A 22,332-nucleotide genomic window follows, 5' to 3' on the forward strand; every position below is an offset into this window, starting at 1 on the left:
TGGAGTCATGCCCTAGCAAAGTTTACTTTGCCTCGAGTAAGAGTAGTGTTTGTCCTTTCTATTTTGAGTCCCCACTTAAATATTGCGATCCAACTTACTTTATTTCAATACATGGTAACTTTTTCCCGAAAGCTCTTAGCCTTTTAGATTCTAACTTTCTTGGTGCATGTTGCGAATGTGATCACAATTGTGTCTTGAGAATCATTTGATTCAACTAATGATAAGATTTACTTACAGAAATAATTTGCATAACTAATTTGTTTCTTATATTTCTGAGTTTTGAACCTTGTTTGATTACCTTTTTGTTTTCTTCTATATGTGGTTAATTCAACCCAAAAAAGGCAGCTCAGTGCATAGAGTGTTCCACGTTCACGTAGGGTTCGAGTAAGGACCGCACCTAAGGGATATGATGTAGACAGTCTACCCTAATGCAAACATTAATGACTATTTTCACGACTCGAACTTATTACCTATAGATCACACAAAATAATTTTACCGTTACTCTAAGGTTCATCATTTGTTAATTCAATGAGGTGATGTCTTTCCAACTTGATTAGGGGACTTCAGTCTTCAGATTTTCCAGCGATGCATAATAAGATTCCTAAAGATAAAATGTTACAATCTGTGGAGGCTTATTACATTAGTGATTCCACTTATGTCTTGTCAAATGCTCCTATCAAGTTGTTGAATGTGCTATATTTTACTTCATTTTGCCCTCCCCTGTTCCCTACCCACTGTTATAACGGGAAAGTTTTGTGAGTTTACGATTATAATAAGAAAATTCAGTTACTTTAATTTAATGTAATATAAACAATTTTAATTATTAGAGTGAGCAGAAATGCAGAATAATATGTTTGGTTAAGTTTTCAAAATATGCTTATTTTCGACAAAATACTTTTGGATAGTCGTAGTTTGTGTTTGGTTAAATAATTTTGTATACGGGTAAAACCGGGGTAACCTGCACCCCAATTTTTCGGTGGGTTAAACGAAGCAAAGGCATAATTATACGGGGTCGGAATAGAAGCCGGAACGTTTTGTACTAAGGCCCAAACGGAGTGTTCGCCACTGGGCTTGATGACACGGTACTTCCCCAATCCCAGAACGAGCTCCGCGACCTCGGAAAGCACGACAACAGTTATGCACGACCAACAGAGGACTGAGATATCCGCACCCCACCGGATATTACGGCGCGGATCTCGCTCGACATCGACAACAAATCAGTAATTGACTTAGAGGAGGAATTTTACCCTTTTTTAGAATTGTACAAGGGGTAAACCTCCCCCACTATATAAAGGGAAAGTTTTATATTAATAAACACATTGTAACATGCATATCAAGGCAATACAAACTTTCTTTCTTTGCTTCTAAGTTATTCAAAAGTTCTTATTTTGCTCATAGCTCCTCATAATCGAGGGTCTGGTCGAAGGCGAAACTATTATTAAGCCTAAATTCGAGCACGGACTTAATGTCACAACTGGTTTGGTTATTTATCTTATCTTTATTTTGCTTATTTGATATTCTTGATCATTTCTGTTGAATTAATCCGCATATCCTTAAAATCGCGTAAAAATTTAATTGTTATCCATTTTTAAGGGTAAACAGTTTGGCGCCCCCACCATGGGGCTAAGAATAATAATGGTGGTTTGATACAAATTTCTATAACACACTTTATTTTACGCTTGCTCTTTAAGGTTTCACTTTCAGGACATCTTAACAATGTCAAACTCTCAGTATGCTCACTTGAACGTTGATGTTGAGTCTAGCCATCATGAAGAAAACAATAAGATGGTGCCTAACAAAGAGGTGCCCCTGCTGATCCTAACGGAGTGCCGGTTGCAGACCCAGTCAATGCTAATTCGCATATGGCCATCGACGCCAACCTGTCTGCTGACCTTGAGAACAACATTCGTGGATGAGCCCGATCAATGGCTCACGGAGCACCTGAAGGCGAAGGCGACGGGGTCAGTCTACAGGTGATCTTCGAAAGGTTATAGGTCCAATAGGCGGTGATAGCACAACTACAAAATTAAAGTCGTCCCCCAGCAGGGTTGAACCCGAACCATCACAGGAAAACACCCAAAGAAATGAGCAGATCACTGAAAGACCGGGTGAAATAGAGATTGGTGTCAACCCCAAATTAATGAAAATACTTGAATCACTAACAAAATGGGCGGAGTCAGGTGAAAAGAAAATTGAGGCAAAACAAAAATTGGAGTACCCGGCAGTAACTTGGGCTGACGTCCACAACAGGTACAGTCAAAAATCAGAGTCGAGGACGATCAACTCGGGGCCCTTTCTGCATCTGTTTATCCCATCAGAACCGAAGACAGGTCTAAGAGAGTCGTCGATCATGAATCGAGACCGATCTGATACCGGTATCAGCCGTATAGCGGAGATCGAAGGGGTAAAGGATCTAGGTGTCACCTTACAAGGAACGAAAAGAGGAGCGATCGAGACCACAGTAGCTGGGGTCTGATGAGCGAAAATGGTTTCGATAGGCCACTCAAGGCCAGGGAGGCACCAATATTATCTGAATATAACTTCAACATTGATGTTGTCAGCATAGTATCAGCCATCGGGCGCATCAAGGAGACCAAGTGGCCTCGACCACTGTAGTCTGATCCTATCCAGGGAGATCCCAACTTGATGTGTAATTATCATGGAAGTCATGGCCACAGGACTGAGGATTGTCGGTAATTGAGAGAAGAAGTTGGCCGGTTATTTAATAACAGACACCTACAAGAATTTCTGAGTGATTGAGCCAAAAACCACTTCAGAAACAAGGACATAAATAGACTAAACAAGAGGAACCTCAACACGTCATCAAAATGATCATTGGAGGGTTAAGGTCCCTCAAGGGCCGATGACAGAATGCACTAAAATGTCGATCACAAGGGAGAAACACACCCGAGATTATATCCCGGAGGGAACCATTTCGTTCAGCGACGAGGATGCCGAGGGAATCGTACAACCTCATAATGATGCACTAGTAATTTTTGTACTTATCAATAAATCTCGAGTTAAACGTATGTTGATTGATCTAGGTAGCTCGGCCAACATCATCAGATCGAGGGTTGTAGAGCAGTTATGGTTACAAGATCAAATAGTGCTAGTAGTCCGGGTGTTGAACAGATTTAACATGGCATGCGAAACTAATAAAGGGGAGATAACCCTACCCGTGAACACTGCCGGGACCATCCAGGAAACAAAGTTCTATGTGATCGAAGGGGATATGAGATATAACGCTCTATTTAGAAGGCCATGGGTTCATAACATGAGGGCAGTGCCTTCGACCTTACACCAGGTGTTAAAGTTACCTACTCCGGGAGGAATCAAGATAGTGTATGGAAAGCAGCTAGTTGCAAAGGAGATGTTTGCAGTAGATGAAGTACTCCCAACACCCGCCATCCCGACATTAACGAACACAAAGCCAACCAGGAAGGCCGAAGTCAAATAGAAACCACCGTTGTCGGTCTCGATCAGACCAAAGGAACGAGGATTTGACGAGGAGGATGATTACATAATTTTGGTATTATTCATAGCTCCTGATGATATCGACGCCACCAAATCAACGGTCGAGGAGCTGGAGCAAGTCATATTGACTGAATACCTACCAAATCAAAAGGTATACCTGGGTATAGGGTTAACCCCTAAGCTCAGGAAAGAACTCATTAATTTCCTTAAAACCAACATATCTTGTTTCGCTGGGTCCCATCTTGATTGGCAGGGATCCCCCGGGAGATAACCACTCATAAGTTGAGTTTGGACCCAAAGTTCCACCGATTAAACAGAAGAGGAGACCTCAATCTGAGGATAAGCATGTATTCATCAAAGACGAGGTATCTAAAATCCTTAAAATAGGATCCATCCGGGAAGTTGGATACCTGATATGGTTAGATAACGTAGTAGTAGTTCCTAAAAAAGGAAATAAGATAAGGATGTGTGTAGATTACAAAGACTTGAACAAGGCATGCCTTAAGGATTCCTTTCCTTTACCTAACATCGATCGTACGATCGACGCAATGTCTGGGCACGAGATACTCAGGTTTCTCGATGCCTATTCCGGGTACAACCAAATTCAGATGGACCTGGGTGATCAAGAAAAAACTTCCTTTATCACTAAATTCAGTACCTATTGTTATAACGTAATGCCATTTAAATTAAAGGACGCCAGTTCCACTTATCACCAACTAGTAAATCAGATGTTTGAAGAATAGTTAGGAAAATTAATGAAAGCTTATACTGGCGACATGATAGTTAAGTCCCTGCGAGCAAAGGACTATCTGAAACATTTGAAGCAAAACCTTTGACATTTTGAAGAAATACAATAAGAAGCTGAACCTGGAGAAGTGCATTTTCGGTGTCGGATCGGAAAAGTTCCTCATGTTCATGGTATCCAATCGGGGAATAGAGATTAATCCTAACAAAATCAAAACCATAGAAGACATCACCGTGGTGGATAATGTCAAGGACATTAGGAGGTTGACCGGGCATATAGCCGCCCTGGGTTGGTTTATATCATGGTCTTCAGACAAAAGCCATTGGTTCTTCTCACTATTGAAGAAGAAGAAGAATTTTTCTTGGACCTCGGAGTACCAACAAGCTTTGGAAGAACTCAAACGGTACCTTTCAAGTCTGCCCCTGCTCCACACTCCGTAGGCGGATGAACAATTGTACCTTTACTTGGCCGTATCCGAGGTGGCGGTAAGTGGAGTCCTAGTCCGGAAAAAGGAAGGTACGCGATTTCTTATTTACGATGTTAGCAGAACTCTAGGAGAGGCCGAAACAAGGTATCCTCACCTGGAGAATTGGTGCTCGCTTTGGTAAGTGCCTACAAAAGTTAAAACTATACTTTCTATGCTACCCCATATGTGTTGTAATCTCTTACCCACTAAGGAACATCATGCAAAAATCCGAGCTCTTGGGTCGGTTGGCCAAATGGTCAGTCAAAATTAGCGGGTAAAATATCAAGTATCGACCCCCGAACCGCCATCAAATTGTGAATTTTGGCAGATTTCGTGGCCGACTTTACACCGGCCTTAATATTCAAAGTCAAAAGGGAAATACTATTAACCACAGGGACTACCTTGAGAGTTTTGACCCTCTTCACGGATGGTGCTTCAAACGCAAAAGGGTTGGGCTCGACATCGTGTGGAAGCCACCTACAGGCAACATAGTTAGGCAGTCTCTTAGAACTATAAAATTGACTAACAATGAGGCCGAGTATGAGGCCATAATTGCATGTCTCGAATTGGCTAAAAGCCTTGTGCCAAGGTGATTGAAGCTAAATACGATTCCCTCCTCGTGGTCAATCAAGTCAATGGGATGTTCAAAGTAAAAGAAGAGCGGATGCGAAGGTATTTGGAAAAGTTATAGGTAATGCCACATCAATTCAAAGAATGGACCCTACAACATGTTCCCCGAGATTAGAATAGCGAGGTCGATGCTCTGGCGAACTTGGGGTCCTCGGTTGATAATGATAAGTGCAGCTCAGGGACAGCAGTACAACTCATGAAGTCGGTGATAGAAGAAGATCATGCCAAAGTAAATTCCATGAGTTCAACTTGGGATTAGAGAAATAAATACATAGATTACTTGAAAACAGGAAAGTTACCCTCGGACCTAAAAAAATTGAGGGCTCTGCGCATGAAGGCTGCCAAGTTTATCTTGGTAAGGGATTTTGTCCCAAAGAACATTTGACGGCCCGCTTTCCATATGCTTGGGGCCGAAAGATACCGAATATGCCTTGAGAGAAGTTCACGAAGGCACTTGTAGAAACCCTTCGGGGGCGTAATCTTCGGTTCAAAAATTAATCAGGGCCAGCTATTACTGGACCGAAATGGATAAAGATGTGAAGGACTTTGTACGAAGATGCGACACTTACCAGAGACACGCACCGTTAATCCACCAAAATAGTCCACTTTAGCCATGATACAAGCTTTTACATGCTTTCGATCATGTAGTTTACACACAGAAATGAAAGGAAGTTTCCCCTTGCTATTACACATTTTTGCCTCTTAAATTCTAGATCCTAAGAGCCCATGGACTACACCTATTCAGGGACTATCGAGCCCAAGGGCTACCCAAATTCGAGGACTATCGAGCCCAAGGGCTACCCCTTACTCGGGGTCTGTCTTCCAAAAAAGGTTCGGGCAACTGGGGCTACCAAACCCGGAGGCACCATACCTATTAGGCAATGCCTAAATACAAAAGGCTACAACCACCCTAAAGAACGGTTCGGAAACATCTGAAGCTCGTAATCAGAAATTAAGGCCTTTATAAAAATTCAAAACTTGCTAAAAGATTACCCTCGGCAAAAGCATCGTATAAAATCACATAAGCATCTCAAAAAAACTTCGGTCATGCCGAGTTTTCTTAGACTCGAGCAAACAAAGTTGCACCAAAGTTAGGCTCTGTTCGGACCTCTGAAAATCGGACGCCCTATAACTACATTTGATTATATTCTAAGGAATTAGAAACATTGCAAGAATAAAAATTATGAAGAGATGCTCAAAAAGTAAAGACTCGAAATTGCAAAAAGGGAAATTTTTATATATATTCGGGAATATACTTACAAAGGCCCAATAAAAATGGCCTCAAAATAAATAAAAACATACATAAGACAAAAAATAAAAAAGTACTAAAGCATCTATGCCTAATCTTTACCAGGGCCCGACTCGTCGCCAGAGCCATCAGAACCCTCAGAGCCTTCAGCACCTTTAGTCTCATAAAGCTTCTTCGCCTCGGCCTCAGATTTATTGGCTTCCTCGATTTCAGCCGACAAGTCAAAACCTCGGGCGTGGATTTCCTCGAGGGTCTCTATTCATGATAGCTGATCACTAAGGATTTTAACTACTTATTTGCACTCTTTTCTTTCGTTTTAGCTCAAAATTGTGTAAAGGTATTCCCAAAAACTAATGAAATGTGCTTTCTTGCAGAAATATTGGGAAATGAGCCAAAGAAATAAAAATCAACTCAAAAGGAATAAAATTGGACAAGGACCAAAACAAAACAAAAATGACCAAAGTGCGAACCGCACAATACTGTGTGCGGTCGTAAAACTCTGAAGAGCCATAGATAGAATCCTTTCACAAAGTGTAGACTGCACCATTTTGGTGCGGCTGCAGAAGACAAGATTCAGAGAGTTGTGTTTTTGGGGGGCCTGAAGATGTGCAGACTGCACTAATATTGCGCTGCTGCAGAATGCAAAAGTGCGGTTGCACTCATAAATGTGCAATCCATAGAAAGTGCCAAGTTCTAACCCAAGATCAAGAGTTCGGCCGCACTCAGAATTATGCGGTCCATACAATCAAAGGAAGTGCGACCGCACCCCAGATTTATGCGGCCACAGAAGGCCACCCTGTCAAGTTAGCTTCAAAGTGCGGGCCGCACAAACAACCTTTGCAGGGGAAATTTTGTCCTATAATTTTAGCTGGGTATAAATAGATCTTTTTGTCATTTTTAGGTAAAGTTTGGTGCACCTGAGAATAGATAGTCGTTTTTCTTTACTGTATTTGGCAAGTTTGTAATAGTTTAACATTTTAACATTAGAATTTTCTTCCTTTAATCATCTATTATGAATTTTATCTTAGTTTCTTCATTAATTTCTTTATTTTCCATGTGTAGCTAAACCTTAGCTAGGGTTTTGACCCATCCCTAGTGTGGGTACTTAATGGATTTAGGGCTTATTTATGATTGGGTATATGATATTCAGCCTGGTTCTTTTTTGAATTTGAGAATTGATAGTTGCAAACATTGATTCATGCCTAATTGACTTAGTCTCTACTTGAGAAAGAGAGACTAAGTCTAGGAAAACTTAGCAACAAGAAATTGGGTTTAACTCAAGAAATTAATAGCCCCAATTAAAAGGTTCAATCTAGAGATAGTAAGACCTGACTTGAGCATCTAACACTTGTTTCATGAAATACCCATTTGGACTTGAGAAAGCCAAATTGGGCAAAATCACTCAAACTACCGAGAGGTATAGAGTGAGTAATCGCATGTGATTGCTATATTATATCTCGATCAACCAAACATGCCCTAAAGCTCTCAATCCGTTAGGTAACCATCTAGGAGGAAGTTACAACCCTAGATCTTTTATAACTGAAAAACAACATTACTAAAAACATTGTCTTTTAGCTTTTTAATTACAAACATTAGAATACAAATTAGAAGTAGAAAAGAAACAACTGAATATGTGGAAGTGCAATCTTGGGCACGTCATACACTAGACTAGGTATATACCTAATCCCACATAAATCTCTCTATAGAATCGACCTCGACTTGCGTTGGGTATTTATAATTGCGTTGACCGCCTCACAATTCCAATTAATGGTGTGAGTTTGGGCGACATCAAATTTTTTGCGCCGTTGCCGAGGAGCTAAAAACAGATTTATCTATTTATTTGGTTTTGCGTGTGATTTGTATTCTTTTCCTTCTGGTTACTAATTTTTCGTGAAACAATTATAGGTGATACAATGGCTCTCAACAACAATGATCCTCTTGGAAACGTGTCATTGGGGGATGACGGGGATGATGACCAAGTCAATGAGGTTCCTCTTTAACCTCAAGGAAATAGATGAGGCCGCCTGCCTCAAGACAACGTTCCCACTCCTCTCTCACCTCCTCCAAGAGCGGCGGCACACTGGGTGTTGCCGAATGAAGGATACACAAATGCCATATTCTCGTCCTGCAATAGGGCGGGAAACTTTCAAATCACAAATGTCATGCTTAAACTATTGGAACAAAATGCATACAAGCACTTGAAAGGGTTTGTTGGCACTTTCTGGGGGAGCAAACAAACCAACATCTCTGAGGATGCTTTGCAATTGAGGCTATTCCCTTTCTCTATACGGGGGAAGGCCTTGGATTGGTTGGAAAGGTTGCCAAATCATTCAATCCAAACATGGGATGAATTGGTCGAGAAATTTATTTCCAAGTTCTTTTTGCCCGGCCATATGGCAACTCTTAGGGATGACATTCTAGATTTCAAACAAGAACTCAATGAGCCTTTACATGAGATATGAAAAAGGTATTGTACTATGTTGAAAGAGTGCCTGAAAAATGACATGACGGAGGCTATGATTCAACAAACGTTTTATAAGGGGATCAATATTTCTAATCAATGCATGGTCAACCAACTTGTCGGTGGAAATTTTATGACAACGCCGTATGTAGAAGCTTGTGAGATTCTTGATGAGGTGGAGGATACTTCATCAGCGTGGCAAAGTAGGGCAAACGTTTCTCAAAGCGATCCAAATGTGATTCACTTGAATAAGGAATTAAATGATCATGGGTAAGCAATTGCTAAGTTGAACACCATAATGAATCAACTAGACAAAGCTCAACTTCAACAAGTGCAAGGTCTCAAGCAAGTAAATGCAATAGAAAGAGTTAGTATGATGGTAAACAAGAGAAGGCAAAAGGGTCCTCACGTGCAACACCGGGTTGACAATTATGAGCAAAATGATAGAGGATTTGATCAAGATGGACAATACAATGAGCAAGAAGAGGGAATAAAATATGTGAAAAACTTCCAAGGGCAAAGAAACAACAATCAAGGCCCAAGTCAACAACAATGGTGACTACAAGGAAATCAAGCAAATTGGAATTCAAGCAATCAAGGTGGTTGGAACAATCAAAACAACCAAGGGAATTGGAACAATCAAGGCAATCAAGGAAATTGGAATGGTCAAAATAACCAAGGCAATTGGAGTGGAAATAGTAAAGGCTATTGGGGAGATAACAACCAAGGAGGGTGGAACAACAACAACAACCAGGGATCGGATTTTCAAAGGCCCCCGATGTTTCAACAACCGAGCAACCCACCTCCTTATCCTTCTCAAGGTCCGAGCTCTTTCAACAATGAGATGAGATGAATCGAGAAAATGTTTAAACAAATGATGGAGAAGAATGCCGACTTGGATGCTCAAGTAGCCTCTCACAACACTTCTATTCACAATTTAAAAGTTCAATTGAGCCAAATCTCACAAGCGTTGAACACTCGTCCTAAGGGGGCACTACCAAGTGATACGGTGGTGAACTCGAAGGGTGGGAACAACACAGGACATGCCATGGTCGTGACTACAAGGAGTGGAAAAGGTGGGGTTGCAACCACCTCAAGCCAAAAGAAAATTATGGATGAGGAACAATTGATACAAGAAGATGAGATTCCAAGAAATTAAGTGCAACAAAATGATGAGGTGAGAATCGATATTGATGACAATGTGAGGAGACTTAAGAAGAAGTTAACCCGTCTAGGGAGCACATTGTTGACATACCGGAATCGGTAGTGCCAAAGGCTAAGACACCAATGCCAAGGCCTGCTCCTCCATATCCTCAAAGGATTGCCAAGCAAAATGGTGAGAACCAATACAAAAAGTTTATTAACATGATGAAAAGTTTGTCTATTAATGTACCATTGGTTGAGGCCTTGGAACAAATGCCGGGATATGCAAAGTTCATGAAAGATTTGGTCACCAAGAAGAGGTCGATGAATTGTGAAACTATAAAGATGACACATCAAGGGAGTGCAATTGTGTACTCAATGGATCCTAAATTGAAAGATCCGAGCGCTTTTACAATCCCATGTACAATTGGAAGTTCCAACTTTGCCAAAGCTTTATCTGATCTTGGGGCGAGTATCAACTTCTCGGTGTTCAAAACTTTGGGGATTGGGCAACCAATACCCACATCCATGAGGTTGAAAATGATGGATCATACAATGAAGAGACCTTTGGGTATTATTGATGATGTGTTGTTTCGTGTTGACAAGTTCGTCCTCCCCGTGGATTTTGTGATCCTTGATTATGAAGTGGACTATGAGGTGCCTATTATTTTGGGTAGACCTTTCCTTGCTACAGGGAAGGTTCTTGTTGATGTGGAAGCCGGCGAGCTCACTTTTCGGGCGGGTGATGAAAAGGTGGTCTTCCATGGGTGCAAATCCATAAGGCAACTAAATAGTAATAAAGTTTGTTCGTTTGTGGATTTGGTGATCGATGTGATAATTGATGATGCTAGTGCCAAAATGAATGTTGAGGATAATTTGGAAGTTGTCTTGCTCAACCTTGATAATGATGAGGAGAAATAAGGCTATGTAGAGTATGTGAATGCATTGCAAGGAATAGGGTCGTACACTTATGAGCCCCGCAAGTTATCCTTGGATCTTAAAAACTGGAAGACTCCTCAAACAAAGCCCTCAATCGAGGAGCCTCCCTCTTTTTAGTTAAAACCATTGCCTCCGCATCTCAGATGTGAGTTCCTTGGCCCTTCTTCTACTTTAGCGATTGTTCTTTCCTCTTGTTTGACTAACATGCAGGTAGAGTCCACATTGGAGGTGCTACAAAGGAGGAAGCAAGCAATTGGATGGACATTGGCAGATATCCGGGGCATAATCCTCGCCTTTTGCATGCACAAGATTATTTTGGAGGAGGGTGCCAAACCCTCTGTTGAACATCAAAGGAGACTAAATGAAGCAATGCAAGAGGTGGTCAAGAAGGAGATAATAAAGTGGTTGGATGCCGGGGTTGTTTACCCCATTTCCGATAGTTATGGACTTCTCTGGTGCAATGTGTCGCAAAGAAAGAGGGCATGGTTTTGGTTACCAATGACAAGAATGAGTTGATTCCTACAAGAACGGTGACCGGATGGTGTGTATATGGACTATCGCAAGCTCAACAAAGTTACAAGAAACGATCATTTTCCACTTCCCTCACTTGATCAAATGCTTGATAGGTTGGCCGGTCGTGCTTTCTATTGTTTCCTCAATGGGTATTCTGGCTACAATAAAATTCTCATTGCTCCGGAGGATCAAGAAAAGACCACTTTCACATGTCCCGATGGTACTTTCTCATTCTCATAGATGACATTTGGGTTATACAATGCACTGGTGTCTTTTCAACGGTGTATGATGGCTATCATCACCGATATGGTGGAGGATATTCTTGAGCTCTTCATGGATGATTTTTCTATGGTTGGGAATTATTTTGATGATTTCTTGAACTATTTGGATAAGGTCTTGGCAAAGTGTGAGGAAACGAACTTGGTGTTGAATTGGGAGAAATGTCACTTCATGGTTGAGGAAGGCATAGTCCTTGGCCACAAAATTTTAAAGCATGGTATTGAGTTTGACAAGGCAAAAATTTGAGGTGATCTCCAAACTCCCTCCCCCTACATCCGTGAAGGGGATGAGAACCTTCTTGGGTCATGCGGGGTTCTATCGCTAATTCATCAAGGATTTTTCCAAAGTGGTGAATCCCTTGTATAAGCTTTTGGAGAAGGATGCCAAGTTCCATTTCAACGAAGATCATATGAAGGCATTCGAATTTCTCAAGTTCAAGTTGACTACTACTCTTATTATCGCCGCACCAGATTAGAGCTTGCCGTTTGAGCACATATGTGACACAAAGATACATCGGTTGGAGCAGTACTGGGGCAATGTATCAACAAAATCTTCCATTCGGTCTACTATGCTAGTAAGACCATGAATGACGCCCAAGTCAATTACACAGGGACCGAAAAAGAGCTACTTGCTATTGCCTTCTCTATGGAGAAGTTTTGCCTGTACTTGATGGGTACAGAGGTGATTGTCCACACCAGTAATGCGCCGCTTTGATACTTAATGAGCAAGAAGGATTCTAAGGCAAGGATGATGTGGTGTGTGCTTCTATTGTAAGAGTTTGATATAGAGATTCAAGACCGCAAAGGTAGTGAAAATCAAGTGGTTGACCACTTGTATCAATTAGAGGAAGATGGGAGGCCACATGATGTCCTATAGATCAATGATTCCTTCCCCGATGAGAAGCTTCTAGCTATTTCAATGACCATGATGCCATGGTTCGCTGACTTAACAAATTATCTTATGAGTGGCATTATACCGAATGAGTGCTCTTCAAACCAAAGGAAGAAGCTCAAACGGGATTGCCTTAACTATTATTGGGATGAACCATATCATTTCCGGATATGTACCGATGGTGTAATCCGACGATGTGTGCCAGAGGAAGAAAAGTGGAAATTCTTGCGGTTTTCCACTCTTCACCATATGGTGGTCACCATGGTAGAGCTAGAACGGCAACAAAAGTGTTGAGTTGTGGATTTATTGGCCTACTCTCTACAAAGATGCTAGTGAGTTCGTCAAGCATTGAGATGAATGCCAAAGGGCCGGTGGAATCTCAAAGAAGAACAAAATGCCACTCACCACTATTTTGGAGATAGATATTTTCGATGTGTGGGGTACTGATTTCATGGGTCTGTTTGTTAGATCTTGTGGGAACACCTACATTCTAGTCGCGGTTGATTATGTGTCTAAGTGGGTCGAGGCATTCCTTTGCCCAACAACGAAGCTCGAAGTGTGGTGGCATTTTTGAAGAAAAACATCTTTACAAGATTCAGTACTCCTAGGGCCATTATTAGTGATGGGGGCTTTAGATACCTTACTCATAAAGTATGGTGTCACTCACAAAGTATCAACCCCCTACTATCCTCAAGCAAGCGGACAAGTTGAATTCTCCAACCGGGAGATCAAGAGTATTTTGTCAAAGACTGTGACTGCCAACCGAACGGATTGGTCAAGCAAACTTGATGATGCTCTTTGGGCTTATAGGATGGCCTACAAAACACCGATTGGGATGTCTCCATATCGATTGGTGTTTGGGAAGGCATGTCATCTTCCAGTGGAACTTGAGCATAAGGCCATGTGGGCTTTGAAGAAATTGAACCTTGAGTGGGATTTGCCGCAAACTTAAGGGTGACACAATTGAATGAGCTAGATGAATTCCGGTATCATACCTTCACAAGCTCCTCCCTATACAAGGAGAAGATAAAGTACCTCTATGACAAGTACATCCATAAGAAAGAGTTTAAAGAAGGTGATCTTGTATTATTGTTCTATTCCCGGTTACAGATGTTTCCGAGAAAGTTGAAGTCTAAATGGAGTGGCCCATCTGAAGTGGTGAATGTAACCCCCTTTGGTGCTTTGGATTTAAAAAATAAAAATGATGAGCTGTTTAGAGTCAACGGGCACCGGGTAAAACACTATCTTGGCAAGGTTGATGATTGCCACATTGTGGAGGTTCTTCATTTCAACTGAATTTTAATTTGCGTCATGTCGTGACATTAAATCAGGCGTTTCTTGGGAGGCAACCCATGTGTCTTTTTCTTTTTTCTTTTATTTTTCATAGGTAGGCTTTGTTTTGTGCTAACTAGTTTAAAAGTCTATGTAGGGAATGGTTGTGCATTACAAGGACTGTGCAAGAAAAATTGGCTAAGTGTTGAAAAAGTGTAGACCGCACATTAATTATGTGGGACCGCACAATCCTTAAGGCAGCAACAGAAATAACTCTGCGGCCGCACAAATCTATATGCGATCGCACAACTTGAAGACCAAAATTGCAAGTTCTCTGAAGCTGGTTTGTCAAATTTCCAAGCCAATCTACGGTCATACACAAAATTATGTGATCCGCACAAATTCTGCGGCCACAATCACTTTTGTGCGGACCACAGAGTTGCTTCCAGTTCCATATAAAGAGTGCGGACCACACTCAAAATTGTGCGGCCGCACTCAGCTTAATTTTTGGGCGACTTGGTCAACCTATAAATAGAATCTCAGTGCACTATTCACAACTTTACACACTTTGAGTTCTTGAACTCTATGCAAGCACAGTGCAGGTTTAATTAGTTCACAATTCTCAAGAATTTCATCTGTATAGATTCTTACTCGCATCCTTCATTACTGGTGTGTTCATTACATATTTAGATTTTTCAATTTCATTTAGTTTTTGTTCTTTTGTGTTAGGGTTATTTTTAGGCCTAAAATGTCAATAGTTAGTCGTGTGTTCTTAGAATCATGTGGGTAATATCATAGATGTTAATTGGGGCATGGGTAGATAGTTAATCATTTTTAATTGCAAATACCATGTCTAAATTGTGCAAAAAATTACAAGACACAGAATCAGTGCTGTGCAATTTCAAATTGTGCGGCCGCACACACTTTTGTGCGGTTCGCAGGTCTTAAAGTTAGTGTAAAAGTTTGCATAAAAAGTGCGTACCGCACTCAAAATTTTGCGGTCCGCAAAAAAATGTGTGAGACCGCACTATTGAAAGATCAGAGAACCAGTAGTCTGAACCTGCGATTGTGCGGCGACACTCGAAATTGTGCGGTCCTAACTTTAGGATGTGCGACCGCACTTCACAATTGTGCGGTCCGCCCAAGGCGGTCTACGGCCGCACTCAAAATTGTGTGGTTCGCCATTCCTCTTCTGAGTCTGTTTTGCTGCATATGTCATGCATGCATTTGTGTACATTGTGACCTTCAATTCTAACTGATTCCTATTGCTATGTATTTCATACAATGGTTGGATCATGTGGAAGAGGTGATACATCAAAAGAAGGGCTAAACCCTTTCGAGGCCGAGGCTGAGGTAAGCTCACACTCTCAATCCAAAGAGCTATAAACAAGAAGGCAACTGCCAACAGAGTTCTTGAACCCTCAGAATCCAGTGAGTATCTCCCGTCTAGGAAAGCTTCAGAGGGAAACTCTATGTAAGCACAACCCGATGCCTAATCTCAACCCAAGCAATTTCCGGGTAGACTCCAATTAAGAGATGAATCCTCCTCCGCTGCTAGTTCTTCTGAGGGTTTAGATACCGGCAACCAGGGTTTAGAGCCTCCTCTACACACACTCCTCCTTCACCAATTGATTTAGATGATGGTGATGATGTCCCGGATGATGGTGGAGGAGGTGACACTAGAGTGGGCAGCCTTGAGAGGTCGAAGAAGAAGTATATATGGGAGGATCAGTTTGTGAGTTTGACAGCCTTCACACAGTTCAGAGAGTGGTGGTCTCAGAGATCGCTCACACTTGAGCGACAATTCTTAATTAAGGATTTGGATATTCATAACCCAAATGTCCTTAGACAGTTTCGGGAGCGAGAGGGGTGGAAGTGGTTCACCTAAAGTGTCATTGATGCAAATGAGCACTTGGTTAATGAATTTTATGCCAATATGGCTCAGATAAAGAAGGGTACCAAGATAACAAAGGTGAGAAACCTGAAAGTCAAATTTGACTCCTACTGTTTGAACACTTACATAGGCTTTGAAGAAGTAGAGGCAGTCCAGTATTTGGAAAAGCTTGCTATGGGTGATGCAGCTCGCCCGTGGCAAGCTGAGATGTTAGCTGCTTAAGGGCCACCACCACCGTGGATCACAATAGGGGTTCCTATCGTGTTTGAATGAGAACAATCTCCCACTTCCCCGAGCAGTTTTGGTGGCTTCTATTATGGCTGGGTACCCAATCAATGTGGGTGCCAACATGTCAACCAATATCACATTAGCTATCCAAAAAGGTGAAAGATTCTACCCTTAACCAAATACCCTCACAGAGTATTTCAACAATGCAAAGGTGGAGCCGAGGCCATATGATATAAAAGTAAACTCCAAGAAGCCCAAAGTTTAAGGGTAAAGCCACTGCCACTGTTGGCCAGTCTGATGAGCCATCGGTGGTGGGTTTAGAGTCTGTTGCTGAGCTATCTACAGTTCCTATGCCTTACACAACAGTCGATCCTTCCATCGAGACATCTGACAGGCCACCACCTTCTTCTTCTAGACCATCTGCTTCATTGCCAGTGCCAGCTTCATCCACTTATCCACTCACTGTGCTGTGAGTCTCCCAGATATTGGCAAGTCTCAACAATTGGATGCAGATAGATACTTCAAAGTTTAATGACATATCCAGTGTTGTTGCAACACTTTCTTCTGCCCCAACAGCATCACAGTACCTCCATCAGTGGAGGAAACATTGTCAAGGATCCTGGAAAATCAGAAGACCATTATGGAAATCTGGTGGCACATGGGGAATTCATTAAGGAGTTGGGAAAGTAGGTGAAGAAGATGAAGAAATCTCAGGCTTCGAAGAAGTCAGTGGAGAGGTTAAGAAAAGAAGTTTCCAAAATCACATCTGCTGAAGATCTACCACGTGATTTGCTGATGGAGTCAGCACCAATAGCACCAGCAGTACCATCAGTACATGAGGCATCAAAGGCAGTAGTTGTCTAGTCTGAAGAGCCAGACCTTGCTGCCCACACCGCTAAAGAGATTCTTACCAACCCTGTTATCCCTAAGTCAGGTGATGATGAGATACAGTTGGAAGAGACCGAGGGTGATGAGGATGCCATACACATTGAGACCACATAGGAAGTTCTCTTAACTCTCTACCCTTCCTTATTCTTATTTTTGCTAAGAATTGAGGACAATGCTTATTTTTATTCAAGGGGTGGTCTATTTTGGATGATTTATTATGACATTGACATTTGACATGTAATAACTCTAATACACCTTTTCTTTTATCTTTATTTTCTCTTTGGTTATGTATATATTCCTCCCTTTCACTTGATGTATATATTCATTTCCCCTCGGTTTGTATATCTATTTGTCTTACTTTCAGTAGTTTATTTTGTAACTTCTTTAGTTTTTTTCTTAATAGTATAACTTCTTATTTAATTTAATAGCTTCTTTTTGATTTGTTAGCTTGTTTTTATGTTTAAGTGAGCAATAAGCATTTGGTTTTCTTAATGCCATGGTTCTTTTCAAAGGTGGGTTTTGTGTGAACCGGGTGGCTATTCCCAACGATGGATGGCGTGACAACCTTCTTAAGGGATTGAGTCCGTTTTATTTTTCTTGTATGTTTAGGCAAGAACGATAGTAATGAATAAAAGGGTCTCAAGCATGTTTCACTTGGTACCAACATATTTACCTATGGCCTTATGGTTAAAAACAAGTTGTTGGTAGAAAATAGATCTAGTTGTGACCTTTTGACTCTTGTATTGACTTAAGTAGTCATCGAGTGGTTCAGTCGAGCCATTTGTGATTTTCAATCTTAACTAAGGTTGTTGTGGGCCCTCGAATCCGTTCTCTTTAGTAATCTAGCAGCGTGAGAGGTGAGATATTTAGTTGCAAGTCCAAGTACCCGTGCTAATAGTCTAGAACTTGCCCCGAATGTTTTTTAGGCAAAATTCTAAGTGTAGATTGGCTTGAGAAATGATTGTAGGCTCTCCTTGATCCAATTTGAAATCTACCATAGCCTACCAATGTGATATCCCTAGTCTACCCATTTGAGCCTAAGCCTCTTTTCATTCAACAATCACGTTACAAGCCTTTATCCATTTTTAATGACCCTCTCTTGTCACTCGATCTTTCCTTAACATTCTTGAGAAACAACTGGCTAAAACATAAGTTTGGGGGAGAGACGAGGAGTTTGAAAGTGATATAAAGGTACAAAGAAGAGGAAAGAAATGAAGAAAAGGGAAGGTAAAGAAAAGAATGAAAGAACAAAAAGAGAAATGACAAAAAGAAAGTGAATAACGTAAAGAGTTGAAGGGATTCAAAGAAAAAAATAAGGATGAAAGGCATGGAGTAAATAGAGAAGGAGAAATTGAATATCATGACCAAGAAAGGGTGACATTATGTCTCTCTAGTTCTCCCGAGGAAAAAGAAAATGACTTAAAGAGTCAACAAAGTATGAGGCAAAAAGAGAAAATGGAGTGCTTAAGGAAAGATGAACTCATTCTATTCCAACAATCATACCTTGGTCCAAAAGCCTTCATTATATCCTGAAAAAGCCCTACATGATTTCAAGTTGAGTGATCTTAAATTAGTGGTGATTTATATAAGGGCAATCATATGGTACTTAGAGTCGTACTTGAGACATTTTGTTGAGAAAGATGAGCAAACTTTTCACAATCCTTCAATTAAGTGTTACATTCTAAAGTGAGATATGCTAACGGAGAGTGGAGGGGGAGGAGTTTGGGATCCATAATGACCTACATGATATAATGAGCTTCCTTGATAAATAAAGTCAACTCTTGATGCTCTAATGTCACATTAGAACTATTGTACTCAAAAAGTCAAATTATTGTATTGTTGATAATTAATACGTGTTGTGGGTAATTGTTGGTCCCAATTGATGTGTGATTGATTCACCTTAGGCCAGCTGAAATATCTCTTTTATTGTGGAGGTGGGAATTACCTTAGTTGTATGAGGATAAGCAAAAGCTTAAGTTTGGGAGAGTTGATAAGTAGGGATTTTGCCTACTTATTTGCACTCTTTTACTTTCGTTTAAGCTCAAAATTGCTTTAATGTATTCCCGAAAATAATAAAATGTGCTTTCTTGTAGGAAAATTGGGAAATGAGCCAAAGAAATGAAAATCAACTCAAAAGGAGTAAAATTGGACAAGGACCAAAACAAGACAAAAAGGACCAAAGTATGGACCGCACAATATTATGTGCGGCCGCAAAACTCTGAAGAGCCACTGATAGAATCCTTTCACAAAGTGCGGACCGCACAATTTTGGTGCGGCCACAGAAGACAAGATTTAGAGAGTTGTGTTTTTAGGGGCCTGAAGATGCGCGGACCGCACCAATATTGTGTGGCCGCAGAATGCAAAAGTGCGGCCGCACTCATAAATGTGTGATCCGCAGAAAGTGCCAAGTTCCAACCCAAGATCAAGAGTGTGGCCGCACTCAGAAATGAGCGGTCCGCACAATCAAAGGAAGTTCAGCCACACCCCAGATTTATGCGGCCGTAGAAGGCCACCGTGTCAAGTTAGCTTCAAAGTGCAAACCACACATAGAATTTTGCGGCCGGCAAGGGCAATTTTGTCTGATAATTTTAGCTGGGTATAAATAGATCTTTTGTCATTTTTAAGTGAAGTTTGGTGCACCTGAGAATAGATAGCTGCTTTTCTTTACTGTATTGGGTAACTTTGTAATAGTTTAACATTTTAGCATTAGATTTTCTTCCCTAGTAGTTAAACACTTAGCTAGGGTTGTGACCCAACCCTAGTATGGGTACTTAATGGGTGATTGATTTAGGGCTTATTTATGATTGGGTATATGATATTTATCCTAGTTCTTACTTGAATTTGAGAATTGATGGTTGCAAACATTGTTTCATGCCTAATTGACTTAGTCTCTACTTGAGAAAGAGATACTAAGTCTAGAAAAACTTGGCAAACAAGAAATTGGGGTGAACTCGAGAAATTGATAGCCCAAATCCGCACAGGGGAATATCTTCTTTAGCCAAGTGGTGTTTTTGGGTGCTTTTTTTTATCAATAGGAAGAGGAGCCCCTTCCTAAATAGGTAGGCACATAGTATCAAAAAATATCCAGTGAAGCTCTCTTTTGTCTTCATCACCGCCTCACCAAACGTTAGCTAACAGTTTTTCCAACTGGTCAAGAACTCCCTTTGAAACAGGAATCCCTGCAAGAAGGTGTATAGGCATCGAGAAAAGAACATGCCTTTCTAATGAGATGTGATATGTCTAGGGCTAGCTGAACTAAGCCTCATCAGAGGAGGAAAGATTTGCTGCTTTCATACTTCTTCTTCCTGCTACGCCCTTGCTTGCCCACCACTCCATGGGGGGGCCTTTTCTTCTCACTTGACAGATGCGATTTGAAAGAAGAGAAGAGGTTCTATCAGTTAATCACCATCCCTTCCTCTAATGAATTAGATCCCATCTGCTAACTATAACTCAACTCCGGGGGAATAATGAAAAAGCAAAAAAATCCTCTACTCGAAGTTGCTGATCTGATCTTTTCTTTCCTGGTTGTGGGCGAGACAAAGTCTTCTTAGTCTTCCGCTTTTTTGGTGATATCTATAACAATGAATACCTGTCTCAAGGTAAACAGGAGTTCCCGGCTCAAGTGAAATGATACCGGCGCAAGGTAATTCAATTCTTTAGTTTGTGGCAGAGAGTTTTACAAGGGTTGAATCTAGAGATAGTAAGACCCAACTTGAGCATCTATCACTTATTTCGTAAAATTCCAATTTGGACTTGAGAAAGTCAAATTGGCAAAAATCACTCAAACTACTAAGAGGTATAGAGTGAGTAATCACATGTATTGTTGTATTGTATCCCGATCAACCAAACATGCCCTAAAGCTCTCAATCCGTTAGGTAACCATCTAGGCGGAAGTTACAACCCTAGATATTTTATAACCTGAAAAATAACATTACCAAAAACATTGTATCTTAGCTTTTCAATTACAATCATTAACATACAAATTAGAAGTTGAAAAGAAACAATTGAATATGTGGAAGTGCAATCTTGGGCACGTCATACACTAAATTAGGTATATACCTAATCCCACATAAAGATCTCTATGGAATCGACCCCGACTCACATTGGTTATTTATAATTGCATCGACCGCCTCATAATCCCAGTTAGTGGTGTGAGTTTGGGCGACGTCAATAGCCACTTCATATATTCGGCCTTTGCCTTCAGGCGAGCCTTGGCTTCCTCCATATCGGCCTTGTATTGGGCCACCATTTCTTCAGCATCGGTAGAGTTTGTATCCAACTTAAACTTCATCACCTCGTATTCTCTACCGAGGGCATCTCGCTCTGCGAAGGCCAAGCTCAACTATGCTCAGAGATCGCCATTCAACTTAGTTCACTTGTCAGCTTTGCCTTTCGCCACCCAGAGTTGGTTCTCAACTGATGCCAACGCCTTAGTGGCTTCCTTCTCCGAAGCCACTAGGTCCATTTTGCTTTTCCACCCATCATCCATGGCCTGGACCTCATTCATTGGGACTTGAAGTTGGTCTATCATGTCAAGCTTCTGTTGGGCCTGCGAGGTTTTATCGTTAGTCACCACGATTAGCTCCATGTTTTTAACTTCAAAGACCTTTACCTTTTCGACCAGGTCAGCATTCCCGCCTCAAGGTCGAAGCTTCCTTCTGAGCCCTGTCTAGCTCGTCCTAAAGATCCTTGATGGCCCCATCTTGTTGCTCACTAAGAAGTTTGTATGTATCCTTTTTTCGGGCCTTCTCCTAGAGCTCGAACTCGAGCTGGCTTGTTTCTAAGTGGTACCGAAGAAATCTCTCGTGGTGAAGCACTGAAGCCTGTAAAGAAATAGAACTAAGTAAGAAACATCAAAGGATATTTTTAAGTAATTCATAAGAGAAGTTCGAAGGTATTAGAACCATACTCGGTTCAGAGACTGATGTGCCTCATTGAAAAGGCTCGACGTGCCCACCTCATTCATCTTTGTTTGATCCTCCTCAGTTACCAAACATCAGAGGTAGCTGGCCATATTTACCAAAGTTGATAGGACCTGGGCATCCTCCGGGACCGTGAGAATAATTATCCTCTTGCGCTTGGGGTCTGCACTCGGCGTAGGAAATTGCTTTACCAATCGTGGGCTCATGCTCGGCCTGTCAGCTCGCGAAGGCATTTCCTTCTTCGGTATCTCCAAGTGGCCCAACCAGGAAAAATCTTATACTGTTGACATATCCATGCCATTGAATAAGGAATGGAGTGGTTGCTCCTTCATTTAATT

The 22,332-nt window shown here is 41.3% G+C and overlaps 1 protein-coding gene across 1 annotated transcript; it reads left to right on the plus strand.

Moving 5' to 3' along the window:
• The first annotated feature begins 10,312 nt into the window (after nt 1–10,312).
• On the plus strand, nt 10,313–11,089 carry LOC138869297 (uncharacterized). The gene has a single exon (XM_070146904.1). It carries the CDS (start codon nt 10,313–10,315, stop codon nt 11,087–11,089), a length of 777 nt encoding a protein of 258 aa, XP_070003005.1.
• Nucleotides 11,090–22,332: the final 11,243 nt, after the last annotated feature.

Source organism: Nicotiana sylvestris, chromosome 5 (assembly GCF_000393655.2).
Source record: "Nicotiana sylvestris chromosome 5, ASM39365v2, whole genome shotgun sequence".
In the NCBI taxonomy this organism is placed as follows: domain Eukaryota; kingdom Viridiplantae; phylum Streptophyta; class Magnoliopsida; order Solanales; family Solanaceae; genus Nicotiana; species Nicotiana sylvestris.

Excerpts from the sequence above, each read along its gene's own strand:
- LOC138869297 (XM_070146904.1), top strand. The coding sequence starts at position 10,313 with ATGCCAAGGCCTGCTCCTCCATATCCTCAAAGGATTGCCAAGCAAAAT.